Raw genomic sequence first — 16328 nt, forward strand, 5'->3', positions numbered from 1 at the left:
TTAGTTGATTTTAAATCTCTTCAAAACCGTTTTTTCACTTATTGATAATTTTTCTTATCTTTCAGTAAAAGCTGATTCCAAATAAAGGGTATGGTTAACCATTATTACAAAATAATAGCTAAGAAATCAAACATAAATTTTTCGGGACAAGCTCTCATATATTTTCTTTAATACGATGGAAATGAAGCCACCAATTTCATTAGGCACAACTTGAATTTGTGATGGGGGATTGTGTTTCGATAAGGGGCTTAGTCGTATATTTCCATCTGTTGTTAATGATCAAAGTCTCGCCCTCTGATAAAGAGAGCCGACACGCTAGACAATTTGTCACGGTTAAGCAGATTGTTGGAAGTTTTTACACAAAATTATAACTTTTTCTCATATTTTTTCTGTCGGTCTAAAGGTTAGTCGCTTTTTTTTCGAAATAATTTTACAGTTTCAATCAGCCGTGTTGTGTTCTGTTTGCAAAACACTTTATTGGGCAATTGTTTGGGTTCCTTTTTAGATTTTGACATTTAATAATTACATAATTACAATTTAGGGGTTTTGAAAATTTAGTAGTCTATTATTAGTTAAAGTAAAATGAGCATTCAATTGTTTATTTGTATGTCTGTGTTTTTGTGATTATGTTCATTTGCATCAAAACTTTCTGTCATCATTTGATTCTGTACTTTGACCTTTTCCGGCGTTTTTCGCCTGTGTTGCAACTTTATGAGAAAAAAAGATAAACGTGGTTATTTTTATTGAGGCGCGTCAAAACTGAACAATAGCGTGTCCCATAAAGTTGAATTAAGCAAACTATTCAAAAATTAGTGAACAAAATTCAAAAATCAAAGTTTAAGTAAAAGGCATGGAGAAAAAGAGCAGATAAAATGAAGACAAAAGCGTTCGTTTTCTAACGACCAATTGCTCAATTGCGTATTTTGTAGTTTTCAAAAGTTCGAATATTTCAGTTCAAAGGAACAATTATATATCAATATGTTATTTACAGGTGTAATATCGAATCAAACAGAACAAAAAATGGGAAAAGTGATGAAGATTGTGTTGTGGTCTTTTGTGGTATCCCAATTGGAGGTATTTGTTTCTGGAGGTGGCAGAACAAAGCTAACTTGCCCGAATTTGTATAAAGACGTGATGCTAAACGACGGCACAAAAGATAACTGTTTCCGTTTGGTTCCCGAAAAGACGAACTGCATCGCAGATGCCATTAAAGAATGCGCCAAGTGAGTTGAATCTTTAACACTTTTCTAAATAAGACAACACAATTTATGCAACAAATTATTATTAATCAACGGGTTTGATATTTAATCAGTTATATTCTTAACCAGTGATATACTTCATCGTTTATCTTTTTAACTACTGATATACTTAATCGGTTATACATTTAAACAGTGTTACCTGATTAGCTGTATTTTAAAACAATGATATACCTAATCGGTTAAATTTGTTGTCTATTTTTTGTATAGTGATGATATATCTAAATGGCTATATTTTGAAGCAGTGGCATACCTAGTTGTTTCGACCCCTCTTGAGGTGGGAGGAACTATATACTCAAACGGGTTTTTTTTTGTTCAGACAATTTTCGCCGATCGATATATTCATCGTAGAGAGTTGAGACTGGTATCATTAAAAAGCTCGTCCAGCATAGAAAATGGAATTAAAAAGATCTTTTTCTGTATCGTTTTTTTACAGGGAGTTATCGAGGTTTGAACTTCTGAGAAAAGTAGAGTGGATTCCGTTGTTTTTATTCACATTTTCCGGAATTTTTGCCTAAATTTTAATCAATTTTGCTGAAATTTGCAAACAATTTCTATAAAAAGTGTTGTTGATTTTTTAAAAGACAAAAAAAGTGTTGTTGATTACTTTGATTTAGTTTTTTGTCAAAAAATTTGGCTAAGTATTTCAAAATTCATACTTTTTCATCAAAAACAGAACGAAATAAGCTCCTTCAGTCCACTTTGATTAAATTTGCCGGATGTACAACCCCAAAACAACACTAATACAATCCTTGTAGACCCCAAAGGGTGTTATTCCTACGTCAATTTCTGTTGAGAGCGCTCTGTAATTGAAATATGCAGTTTAAATTGTTGATTATCAAAAACGCAGAGTTTATTTTTGATTTATGGCTATTAAATTATCTATATCCGTGACATTCCAAGAATTAAGTGTTCCTCATGGACAAACAGCATTAGCAGGGTTGGTTTTTAACCAATCTTGGACTGTTACAATCCAAAATGAATTCGGAGTATAATCAATCGGTCTTTTTTTAAAGAAAAATTGATCTTTTATATGTTAAATAAAGAAAAGAACATATCAAATCAAAGCTCAGCAGCGATATGTCCAATTGGTTTCCTAAGTAGCTAATGCATTTTTTTTAACTTGATAACTTACGGTGGTCTTGACTTTTAAAAATAATTGATATTCAAATGAACATTGGCTAATTGAACTTTTTCTCTTTATTTTTTACATAATTTGGTCAATTTGTACTTTAGTGTCAACAAAGAAAAAACTACTTTTTCTTTCTTTTGATTTAAAATTCAATTTCTACTGCGGTGTAAAGCCCTAATTTTTCTGTTTTCTGTCTTTGATACTTCTGGTTTTTTATTTTTTCAGATATTTTCTCATTTTTGAAGTTTTCTAGTTTTGTCACATTATAGCATTATTGACAGTTCTCATATCACATTATTGGCAATCAAAATGAAACAAAATTGAACATTTTAAAAACCAATCCTGAAAGACATAGATTATTGGTTTAATCTTTTCGAACACCTCTTTCTTGAAGAATTTAATTGAATTTTTTAAATTTTGTCTTCAAATGTCGTTTTTACTTTGGCATTTTAGTCGTATGAAATTTCCTGTGGAACAACAGATTTCATTGATTTTTCATAGAAGAAGCGATATTCTGATATTAGTAGATAGCTTATGGCTTTCATGACTTTGAAAACAGTTTTTTCCGAAATAAAAAAAAGCTTTTTAACCTGGCAATTTTGTTTTTTTTTTTTAAATCATCTTTTTGTTACCTGAACTAAAAGTCAAATATGAGATCATTGATGTCAAGAGAAGGTGTCAAAAGGAGTTGGCGTTACAAATTCTAATGTTTTTATAAAAATTCATTATGACCTTACTGGCTCCGACCAGGGTTTTTCACAAAAAATTTATATTAATTTGATTTCTGTCATATTTGACGTTCTTTTTGTAGACACAAGACATAAGCTGGATACTTTCAGGTCTCAAGATTTCCTTTGTGTGATTAAACAAGCCTATTTAGTTAATTTTATTGTAACTATTGGCTTTCATGACTTTGGAAGTAATTTTGTTTGACAAGAAAAAATAAAAAGTTTTTTTTTTGATTTTGACTTTTTACTTTTTCGTCTACTTGTTACCGAGTTTCACTAATGAAAGCCCACATACTAAATTAGCGGTTTGAAACGGACGCAATCAATGATTATTTGAGGGCCAAAACATGGTTTTACTGCTTCAACAGCGTTTTCTGGCAAGTTTTAAATGAATTTTTGTTTGTTGTCTCTTTGTTGTTCTTTTTAGCCGGATAAAAAATTAAATAAGAGAAGGTCTCAATGCCCTTCCATAGAAGTTTTGGTAATTGTAAAGCTTCGGGGTATTTTACTTGATTTCTATTTGTCTTCAATATTTTGAAGTTAATTGTTTTTAAAAAATTAAGCGAATTTTTCAAATTTAATGTTTTTGTTCTTTTTGTCTAATTTTTACAAAACCTTTGTATGGACTGGTCCCATATCGTTTCTGGTGATTTATATGTTATTTTGTTTGGTTTCAGTTTTATCTGACAGTGTGTTGATTTTGTTATTAAATTAGTTTTTTTAAAACGGACATAAAGTTTTTGATGTAATTAAAGTTTGTTGTTGTTGTTTGATTTCGCTGTTCGTCTTAACTCGCTTTCTTAATATTGGCATATCTCATCAATCTAGAGCATCATCTTTGACTCCATTTAATTATTTGCATTGAAGGCTTTCTTTTCATTCGTACACCATTTTTTTGAAAAATACTTGAGTTTTTGTGTTTTTTTTGGGTTTTGGATTCCCAAAAATAGTTTGGGGTTTTTCTATCTGTTCCTCATTTGGTAGACAATTATGCCAAAATTGTGGATGAGCGGGGTGGGGTCGGAACCTTATGTGCGATCGCACACTACCGAGCCTCCTTGTCTATATTTTCAAACAGTGATATACCTAACTGGCTATTTTTTTAACCAGTGATTTACTTAATTGGTTATTTTTATGAACATTGATATACTTAATTGGTTATTTTTATAACCAGTGAAATACTTAATAGGTAATTTTTATAACCGCTGATATAATTAATCGGTAATGTTTTGAACCAGTGATATACCTGTTTAGTTAGATGTTTAGCAGTGATTTAATTATTCGGTTATACTTTAAAACGGTGATATACTTAATCGGTTAAATTTTTCATCAGTGATTTACCTGTTTTAGTCAAAAAGAGCCGACTTTAAAAAAAGCTGAAACTGAAATGAATTCAAAAAGAGCTAAAACCGAAATATCTTTTTTTTGAAGTAGATATAATTTTAAAATCAAAAGATATCGATCAGATCACAAAGTGTTTGCCAGTAGCCCTCAAACCTTCTATTTCTACAGGATAGGGCTCGAATTTGCTACTATTTCCGCTACCAGCCTCAGAATTTCGCTCTCTGCCTCGGCGGTGTTTTCTCTATCAAATAAGCCTTCAAGGATTGTTTTGCCATTTTTTCTTTTGAGCTGATTTTGAGCTTTTGAACCGCTATTCAAAATTTGCTTGACTTCGCCTCAACCTTTTGTTCCATCGGCTATTCCATCCGTGACAGGCATTTGTAGTGCACAGTGATTCACGTTGACTTAATAAATTTGACGTTTTTGTCGGAAATTGTCCATTTACCCATGATTTCTCGAATCATACAACCCGGGGAAAAAGGCAGATAAGTAAGAGTGTCATTCGATCATGTTTTATTCGACATTTTGTTCGAAGTAAACCAACTGGAATTTAAGGTAAAGCAAACAATCCTATTACCAATTTTGTCAAATTTGGATTATTTTTGTAATTTTCAGCTAAATGAATTTTTTGAATATTTCTGAACAACGCTTGGCAATAGACATTTGCATCAAGAAATTTAGGCACTGAAACTTTTTTCAAAGCCACCAAATTTCATCCGGCTGAAAGAAAATCTTTACTTTTCAGGAAAGAAATAAAACTACAGGAATTTTTCCTCCGTCAAACCCTGGAGGAATTTCATCAACTTGCTAATATTCTGATTTCGAAAACTTTCCATCCTTCGCTAACTATATTCTCAAAATCAGCTGAATTTTCTATACAAAAAAGAAGTCGAAAATTTTACAACACCAAATAAACCTTTTATTACCAATAAAAATTGTTTTCCCCATGAAGTTTTTCCCAAAGAGTTACTGAAAGCAATATCCGAAACCCGTTTTGGTATTGGCTGCAAAGCTTTCTTTCGCATACCTTTTCATACAAAAGAAGGGTACAAAATTTGCGTAACCTATATGTGCGTGGCTCGTCGCATTTAGATACTTGCTCTGCATTTTTTTTCTAATTTTTTCGTTGACTCATTTTTAACTGTTCGTATTAGTTTTTGCTGGTGAAAATCCACTTTTGCTACATGAAGTGGTTAAGTGTAGTTGGCAAAAACGAAGCTTGATAAGAGTATACTTGTCCACACAGATGATGAAAATTATTATCGTTTTTATTATTAATAATGTTGTTATTTTTAGTGATATTATGACTATTATTATTACTATAATTATTAATATTTTTATTATTATTTTTATTATTATTATTATTATTATTATTATTATTATTACTATTATTATTACTATTAAAATTATTATTTTTCATTTTTGTTCAAATTATTATTTATTTTTAATCTTATTGTTATTATTATTATAATTATTATTATTATTATTATTTTTATAATTAACTATAAACCAGCACTGCTCAATTATTATTGTTAAACAACACACAATATGGCGCAGTCAAAACGGCTTCGTCCCCATTTGGAGTCATTTTCTTCTGGGACAGCAGAAAAACACTGGGAAAAATGGTTATCAACAGTCATGTTAGCCATAATGGTGAAGGAAAACATTCAAGTAGAGAATCTATTACGCTAAAAACCTGAAAACACAGATTTGAATTACCCGACAGGGTAGCACTATAAACCAGCACTGCTCAAATCAGCGGCCAAAAAAAGACTACGTGAACAACGGAACCTAAAAAAAACCGACTGGCAAAACACCTGTAAACATATAGAAAAGAGGGAACAAATTCTCGACGAGATCCCATGGGAAGAAGATGATAAAGAATCAGAGATGAGATGCTATCCGAATATTCCAGAGGATTATTCCATATTCAATCAGAGTCAACCCCATACAGACTTACAAAGATATACATTAAATGCACTAGCAGACCTATTCAAGGAAGCCTTCGCACAAACAAGAAACAAAGCGTTTGATAGTTGCAATTGTCTAGATGCAGGCAAACTGAGAGAGAGAAATGTCAGAAGTGATTCGTTCAAGGATCAAACAACAAGAATCACTATCTAACTGGGAACACTTTGAAGAAAATCTGGTAAAAAACATATCTGTACAAGGCATGAAAAACCAACAGATACAATTGGATCTACTATCCGAAGATCAATTGCCAACCGAAATACTAACCTACGCACTAGGAAGGAAAAAAGAACAAGAGAATCAACAGAAAAATAGTAAAACACAGACATACAATAACGTCACATGAGATAACAACAACGTAAATTTCAAGGGAAAGAACAGAGCTGGTATACTACCGACTCCACCAATTGGTCAAATACAGGAATGTAGACCTTGCGGTGACAAATTTTAAAAGAGACACCTAAACATATACCCAGTAAAAAATTAAGCCTGACAAATATGCAGGAAAGTCCGGTTTTTTGCTGAAATGTGCGGATCGGAAATGCCCCAATAAACAATTAACAAAATTTAACAAAAATTGTCTAGAGCAAACTTAATTGGTACAAGCAACAACCAACAAAAAAATTACAAAACATCAAAAAACAGTATACAACTACTACAGTGCATGATTCACTGGAGGAAGCGATCAACCCAGAAGGAACTTGCTACATTAGAGAAATTTTTTATAAACTCGCTAAAATTACGACAGGAAGTGCAGAAATAAAAAAAATCAGACAGAGGAAAACTCTCGATCAAGTCGAAATTTGGAAACGAAGACTTCCATTGCTTAGCGGACACTGGGAGCCTAAGTAAACCATAAATATCAATACATCCCAATTAAAAAAAGCAGACAAAACACTCGGAGAATTCAGCTGCTTCAACAACAACAAAAAGGAGATGTTAGGCGTAATCCTATTGGATACAGTACATCGTTACAGGACATCGATACAGTACACATCCTGGAAAAAAAAATAATGGAAAAATTGGGACTGCACTTTACCAAAAAACCAACGCAATTACAAGTTGATGACAAGGATAATTTACTTAATGTCACAGACAATCACCAAGGAATTACTAAATGGGGATTTAATAGTTTCCCACACCTATGTACTAGACCAAAAAGGGAAAGAAATTAAGAAGCTATTTAAGGAAAAATAAAAAAAAATCAAGTTAACAAAATGTTCAGACGGACAGTTCAGAAGCCCATTGATTATCACAGTAAATCGTATCAAACAATAAAGATTGCGATTGATTCCAACAAATTGAACAACACAAAACGCAAAAATAAGTATCAGATGCAAAGCATTGACCACCTTAGGGACAATATTGCAACAAAAATATCTGAAATAAAAAACAAAAATGCAAAGCATTGACCACCTTAGGGACAATATTGCAACAAAAATATCTGAAATAAAAAACAAACAAACAGGCAAGCTATACTTCAGGAAAATTGACCTAAAATACTCTTAAAGCCAAATACCCCTCCCTCCATCAGGAGAAGCAAAAATTTTACCACTTCAATATGTTAGGAGGAAACGCATTATAGAATCTTAAACGGCTTCTATTGTCTAACAGACCTCCCAGCAACGTTTCAAACAGTAATGGACACAGCATTAAGTGGAATCGATTTCAGCAAGGCAATTTTAGACTTTATAGAAAATCATTACGAAAAGCACATTAGAAAAACACAAACAATAAGTTAAAAAACACTAACAAATGAGTAAAGGTTAGCCATAAGCCTACGCAAAAATGATTTTGGTCTCAAGAAAATAATCTAGTTAGTTATTTAAATCGATTCAGAGGGAATTGTTACTGTTATGATTAGTATTATTATTATTATTATTATTATTATTATTATCATTATTATTATTATTATTATTATTATTATTATTATTATTATTATTATTATTATTATTATTATTATTATTATTATTATTATTATTACTATTATTATTATTATTATTATTATTATTATTATTGTTATTATTATTATTATTATTATTATTATTATTATTATTATTATTATTATTATTATTATTATTATTATTATTATTATTATTATTATTATTATTATTATTATTATTATTATTATTAGTATTATTATTATTATTATTATTATTATTATTATTATTATTATTATTATTATTATTTATTATTATTATTATTATTATTATTATTATTATTATTATTATTATTATTATTATTATTATTATTATTATTATTATTAACATTATTAGTATTAATATTATTATTATTATTATTATTATTATTATTATTATTATTATTATTATTATTATTATTATTATTATTATTAATATTATTATTATTTTTTATTTTTTTTTATTTATTGTTTTTAACGTTGTTTTTTTCTATTTTTGCTTTTTTAAATATTGATAATAGTACTGTAATTTTGTAATTATATCTGCGTTATTACTATTATCGTTTTTTGTTAGATTTTTAATTTTAAGTTTTACTTTCTCTTACTCCTTTATTTTTCCCGTTGCTATCGTTTTTTTTCTTATCACCGACATAGAATGTTCGGATTGTTTCTTTCCAATTTGTTTACGAAAGTATCAGTTTTGTTGTTTTAGGTCGAATAAGGGTCAACTGATTGCCCTTGGGAAAAACTCCATGGATCAGGTGTGGGATAACTTGGTTAGAGATTTGGTTACTCCTAAAGAAAGGGTGAGTATCTTCCGAGTAATTTGTATACCTATCGGCAGGTGATTACTTATGCTTAACGCTGGTTCAGAGCTCGAAGGTATGAAAATGCTTATTTATTAGTTCCATTAGTTCCAGGTGGGGTAACAGTTTTTGACTTTAATTACAACAAAGTTCAGGACACTAATGAAGTGAAAGCTTAATTCCCTTTTTATAAGTCGGATCTATTCTGCCCTCCCCCCCCCCCCCGTGTTTTTTTACGCCCCCAGTTCAAATCATATGTTGTTATATAGCACGTTACTATGTAAAAAATAGCACGTGCGCCTGGGGGAGCTAAAAGAAATAAGCCCAGTAAGTTGGGGGGGGGGGGGGTCAAACAGAATAGATCACATAAGTCAATCCAAAGTTTGTTGAGAAACAAAATCGGTTCTTTCCAGAAGATTATTTATGACTCGGATTTGCTCCCTCAACCTACCCAAAATAGTTCTGTGATCTCGTCAGCTCGTATTATCGTGCCTCATTCGAGCACGTCATATATTCCAGGGAGAAACTGAAGATCGATTATTTTAGGTCCAACTAAAGTCCAGGACAACGTCTAGAGCGAGTCAAAATCTTTTTACACGCAATATCTGTCGAGCACGGTCTCTTAATACCTAATAAAGTTTTTTTTCTTTCTGTCCGTCTAGGACGTTTTTTTTCGTGCTCCAGAATAGGGAATTTACGTTGAGTAAAGGCCTTTGCTTCCTTTTTTGAGCTAGCTGAAGCATACCTGAAGCGTTAAGATAATTTCTTAAAATTATATTTTCGAGTTCTGTAGTAGCTATGATCAGTCTGAGTCTTGTTCATATTCAGTGGTGGCCAAACTTCAACCTGTTCTCAGAGCTTTTCCTCGACCATCTATTTCTGACCCCCCACCCCCCCCCCCCCTCACCGGAGGAGTTTTTTCATGAAATGTCAAGAGCTTTAATTAATAGGTCTTGGTTTCGAGTTTCACTAGTCGACTATTTTTTTTGGTCTTTTTTGTACATTTTTTTGGATCTTTTCCGTATTTGTTCACTCCGTCATATTGGGTTCATTTTTTTTGCTCCCGCGACGCAGGGGTCATAATTTTAGATAATGATTTACTATATAATAGCATGAACTCTATACGAAGATCATTTCCAGATTTTTGATGCCAGAACCTCATGTAATAACGAAATTATGTAATAATTTGTGGTAAAACAGCATCCACTTCCGTCAATAAATGCAAAAATGTTTCAATTAAAGGGAGGAAAATTCTCAACTTTTGCTACCATTTTAGCAAATAAAAAAAGTCTCAAATGTCTAAATAAATGTTATATTACAAATGGTAAAAAAATGTTTTCGCCTATTGAAAAAAAAGTGTATGACGAAAACAAAATACAGATTTTTCATCTAATCAAAACTGGTTTTCATCTTATAAAACAATAGCTGATCTCAAACTTCGTCATTCAGACATCGACATAATCTTTAACGCGATACATTGGAATTTGGACAACTGACAAAAGTTCAAGGGTAAACAGATTTTGTTGTTAGAAAGGTTTGCTGGTTTGTAAAATTATAGTAATTTTAAACTTTGTGTCATTGGGGGTGACCTAGAGAATAAAAATTTTCTTACCTTCTGAAGACACTATTCATAGCTGCCTTTGTTGTCACGAAACGATTTTATTTTATAGTCAATATGCAGATTTTTTGAAATGTTTAAATTAAGGATTGTAACTTACAAAAAAGCGAAAAAGATTTGTGGTCAGATTTTTTCCATTAAAGCTAATAAAAAACACCGTTGCTATCTCAATTCTATATTGCTGTATCTTGATCTAAAAGAAGAGTGAATTCTATTTTTTATTTTGTTTCTAAAGTACTGTAAAGTAATATTTGAATAATTTCTGCAGCTGGAAAACTTAAGGATACCATCAACACACGCTCATACAATTTAGCTAACTTTTCTCATCTTCCATTTTATTCAGTCATGCTGAAAATCAGCAGCCATAACTAATTTTTTGGAAGCAACTCTTCCTTCATTGAGACAATTAAACTTTCTCCCATTTTTAAACTTAAATTAATTACCCGGAGGTTGGTGGCAGAGCAAATCAGCGCTGAATCAGTCTAAAGACATTCTGTTTTTTAGGATGGCCAGTACTCTGTTCATGTCACTATTTACACTGGCCAGTCTGATTATTGAGTTAAATTTATTTCATGAAAAATAATATGTTCAGCTTAACTCCCGCCAACAAGGTTTGCTCTACATGCGATTCGAACTTCCGCGTGGGTACTTGTGACATTTAATTTGCGTAGCCAGTCGTAACCACTGAGCTAAATGGGCTTTGTGGTAATTGCCTACAAACTAGCTTATGTATAAATAGTGTGTATACTACTATAGTAATTACCAGTTATAAGCTACAAAATTATGACTTTCTTCTGCTCAGACTTAATTTTGGGTTATGAGTAATTTTCAGACTATACAGGATAAGTTTAGCCTGGGTGAACTCTATGACCTCAAAATAATCATTATGAAGAAATACTGAACATAAAGAAACTTAAAATATTCTGGAGATACCATGTTTCAGAACTGAATCAAGTGTTTGCTATTGAAATATGCTGGTTCAGCGCTGAAAAGCTCTGCGACTCAAGTCCGGGTATTAATTATTACACTCGAAATTAATTTATCGAGCATCTCCAAATTTATTATTGTTTTCATTGTCACTAGCTGTAATATTAAATTGGAAGCTTCTAAACCTTTAGGCAGAATTTAAATTATTATTGAATTCTTTTGAATCTTAAAAATAAGTTTTTAATTTCATAAGCTTCTTTCGCGTACTCGGTCGACAATGCTTCATAACCACCGCTCATAATTGTCGTTTCAAGGTATCTTTATTGTCAAACTTATAAAAATAAAAATATAATTTTATAGAAAATTTCTCTTGATGTTTTTTCGCACTATTATTAACTTTTGACTAGTTTGTAAAGAAACCTATCACAAGGCGGAGAGTTGTCTTATCAGCTGGTAAAAATTTTGAACATTAAAAACTGTTTATTACCTTTTTGTGTTTAAGGGGTTTTTATGGAAACTGAATCTCGTCTTTGCCGATTACAAAAAGTTTACTTTTGACTCAATTTGTTTATTGCTAACCTCAAGTCGTATCTTGGTAAAACCTAGGCAAAATTTGAAAATGCGCCTTTAAGTGGGCTCGAAACAAAATGTGTTGTCCTCCAATTATCGTGACATAAATGTTTCGATATCTTTTAAATGTGAGTTTGAGCGTCATGAGGACGCATATTAAATTACGTTACGTTAGGTTAAAAATGACAATTTAGCAATTTTGTGAGGGGAGTTGATTAACTCGTATAAGTAAATAATCATCGTTTTTTAATCTTAATACATGGACGAAACCATAACCATTCATGTCCCATTTTGCTCACGGGTTTCCTTACAGACTAGCGCTCCTACCAAATGACACTTGAACTAAATTAATACAGGTTCCACAAAATTTTGTGGAATATGGTAACAATTTTTTTTCACATTTTGTTTTGTTGAAAAAGAGTTGAAAACTATGAAATTTGGTAACAAAATTTGTCACTAAATTCTACAATTAGGCTTGTGAGCAGGTTTTAAAGCATATTGTAATTTTAAAATGCTGAATCCGAGCGACAAAAGTTGTCATCAAATTCAACAATGTGGCCAAATTGGATTTTTTGTGGAATTTGGTGACCAAAACATAAAGCAACTTCCAGATAATTCTTTTATAGTCATATTTCACCTTTTAAGCAAGTTTCACATGCTTAAACATACATTTTGTGGAAAACCATGGGTGAAATAGTCCATCCCAATTTGGTGGAGCGGTAGTCTCTCATGTTTCTTCGCGGGATTTAAACAATTTTTTTTACCGTGAGAGAGATTTTGTCAAGATCCGTCAAGAAATTTTCGTTGTTAATCCTGATTAGATCTTACCGAGATCTTATCAAAATTTACCTTGAAGTGTTGGTTTTTCAAGTTCTTGGCAAGATGTTTCAAGTTTTGCGAGAGATGTCAAAATCATGCGTGTCTTATCAAATTTTATCAAGTCTCGATTTATTGGGCAATGTTAGCAAAGAATGGCGGTAAGCTAAGGTATATGACTTAACTTTATTTGTGGTACCATTTACCTTAAATTGACCTGAAAATTAACTTGCCATAACTCTATTTACAGAAGTATGTGATTTTTGAGTTCAATAATTATACACTATTTTTTTGGGTCCATTAACAAAACAGTAGGGACAAAACTGTTCAATAATATATTATGACATAATGTTATATTATCATCCTAAAAGCTGCGCTCAGAAGAAGTGATCTCGTAAATGGTCTGACTTCAGCTCGTTAATGATCAGAATTTAGCTCGTTAATGATCAGAATTTAGCTCGTTAATGATCAAAAATTAGCTCGTTAATGATCAGACTTTAGCTCGTTAATGATAAAAATTTAGCTCGTTAATGATCAGAATTTAGCTCGTTAATGATAAAAATTTAGCTCGTTAATGATCAGAATTAGCTGGTTAATGATCAGAATTTAGCTGGTTAATGATCAGAATTTCACTGGTTAATGATCAGAATTTAGCTCGTTAATGATCAGAATTTAGCTTGTTAATGATCAGAATTTAGCTCGTTAATTATCAGACTTTAGGCAGACTTTGACTAGGAAGCTCGTTCATGTAGGCAGACTTTAATATGGCGCTCGTCCATGTAATCAAAAACGCACTTTACCCCCCCCGTGCGGTTTTAATTGTCTGATTATTAACGCACACCTCGACCTGGGTACTGTCCTTTAATAACAAATCGGAAACGAAATTAGACACGAAAACCACGCACGCTCTTAAGTTAAAAAATAAGACCAACGTTTTCCGTTACTCGTCCCTCACTAATGGTTTCACTTGGCCGGTCTCATTTCAATCCATTATTACCTCAGTACGTTCAAAAACAGTTGTCTATAAGGGTCCATATTTTAGGTCTGGGCTGGCTTCGCGCAGATTGACAATTTTGCTAAAATCGGCGGAAAAAAGACAAAACTCACCAAATATGCCAATGAGAAAGGCTTTCGATATTTGAAATTGTTCACATCGCTTATGGATAGTGGACTGCTGTATACTGACTACAACAACTCGATGGAATCGTGTATCTACTTGCAGCAATATTCAGATAAAGAATCGCAATCAGAAAAGGCGAAGGCGTATGACACCCCATGCTACGTCAAAGGAGAAGGATATTACCCTCTATGTCAAGCTAGGAAATCAAAATAAGGCACGTCCGTGGCAGAAAAAGTGGATCTTTTCAACAATAAACGCCCTTGTAGTACCCCCATCCCCCCTAACTCCACCACTTCGGTACCTAATAGAGAATCGCTTTACCGTAGAAACTACTCGGATCTGAGTCACATAATATTTCAGCACTGAATCATAGTATTTCCATTGTTTTTTTACTATGTCAAGAGTTCTAGTAAGATTTCATAGTAAAATTCATTATAAAATTCTGAATTCTCTCTGAACAAAAATATATGCTCAATGTTATATTACATAATACTCAAGGCATGCACATAAGCCTTCTGTTCGACAAGTTCTGATTGGTCAATAAGTTGATTGCTAAATTCCATTCCACAAGGGTTTCGCAATAGGGGTGGGGAGGGGAGGAAATTGATGAAAAGATTCGAAATGGTTATGAAATGAAAAAGAGCAAAAGTGAGCCATAATTCGAAATAATTATTCAAAATAACAAAAACTCAGTCGATCGAGGAGAGTAGTCAAAAACTATTTGTATCGCAAAATAAATTGGTAAAGGGTTGCAAGTTGATAATGTGAACAAAAAGAAGATTTATGGTTCTATATTTTTTCCCTAGAAATGGTTTCAGAGCAATAGCTGAAAAATTAGTAGTAAATGAATCAAAATCAAACAAAAGCAAACGTCAGGATCTAGGGGCCAGCTGTAAATCAGCGCTTTACTTATGAAGGAAGAGCGCTGAAAAACTTAAAAGTTGTAAATTTTCAAAACTTATTGCTGCTTCAGCGCTTGCTTGTTTTGTATTTCAGCCCTTCCTAGAATTGTTTCAGCACTTTCAAGAAATAATTAAGCTATTTTTTGCGGAAATTAACAACTTCCTCTCAATTGTCGGTTTCAACACTTTTAGGCGCTTCCCATAAAATTCTCAGCGCTAATTCAGCAATTTCACCAGAATTTCCTCTTCATTTTCAGACTTTCTTCTAGATACTTTCCTAAAGAGACTGATTGCTAGAGGCAATTTTATTTTACTCGCAAAATTGAAAGGATATATAGAAAGAAAAGAGCGACAACTATTTACAGATTTTGAAAAGAGCAGGTCATTATTGACTTAGAAAGAAGCTGGCAGTAACTAGTCACTGAACGCAAAGTAAAAATTAAAAAAAAAATTAATTTAAAAAATTGGACTTAAAAAACTTTAAAAAAAATTGGACGAAAATAAGTGTGATATTAATCTCTTCCTATACCTAATTTTTTTTATAAATTGCAGCACCCGTCTGGGGTTCTTTTCATACAAATCACGGAGCTTTGCATTTGTCAGTTTCAATCACGAAGAAATTGCTGTCTGAAAAAGTTGTCTTGAATTTATATCGTTATTTTGTTGTCTAATTTAGCAACGCATCAGACTGGACACTGTATATATATATATATATATATATATATATATATATATATATATATATATATATATAAACGTAAATTTCAATTTTGAATGAACCACTACGGATTGTTCATTATTAATTCGAAAAATGAAAACTGTTTTTAGTTTTAAGTACAGTTTTTCATGTGTTATGATGGTTGGCCTATAGTCTTTTCATAATTCGACCTTAATCATTCCGTACCACTTAATATGATCAACCTATATATTTTTCTTTAGTCCACCCACCGACTTTTCATGGCTAATACGGCTCGCCCAAAGTGTTTTTTTTTTCACATGGGCCTTTTTTGCAAAATATTTTACTCTTTTTTGAGGTCAGGCGTGTTTTTTTTATATAAAATTGAAGCACCCAAATATCTGCAAAAGACTACAACCGCACCAATTACAATAAATTAGAATTGAAAAATAAACTCATATAAAATTAGTTATTCCAAGTTTGTTTATTTAAAAAACTCTTTGACCCGGTTGAATAACAAAACTTCTGATTTTTTTTTTACTGA

At 31.8% G+C, this 16328-nt stretch overlaps 1 protein-coding gene across 1 annotated transcript; it reads left to right on the forward strand.

The window, feature by feature from the left end:
* Window positions 1-992: 992 nt before the first annotated feature.
* On the forward strand, window positions 993-14654 carry LOC142353226 (uncharacterized). Its single transcript, XM_075405454.1, has 3 exons — window positions 993-1223; window positions 9062-9155; window positions 14129-14654. Exons 1-3 carry the CDS (start codon window positions 1021-1023, stop codon window positions 14417-14419), a joined length of 588 nt encoding a protein of 195 aa, XP_075261569.1. The 5' UTR covers window positions 993-1020; the 3' UTR covers window positions 14420-14654.
* Window positions 14655-16328: the final 1674 nt, after the last annotated feature.

This window comes from Convolutriloba macropyga, chromosome 14, assembly GCF_964194025.1.
Source record: "Convolutriloba macropyga chromosome 14, txConMacr16.3, whole genome shotgun sequence".
NCBI lineage: Eukaryota > Metazoa > Xenacoelomorpha > Acoela > Convolutidae > Convolutriloba > Convolutriloba macropyga.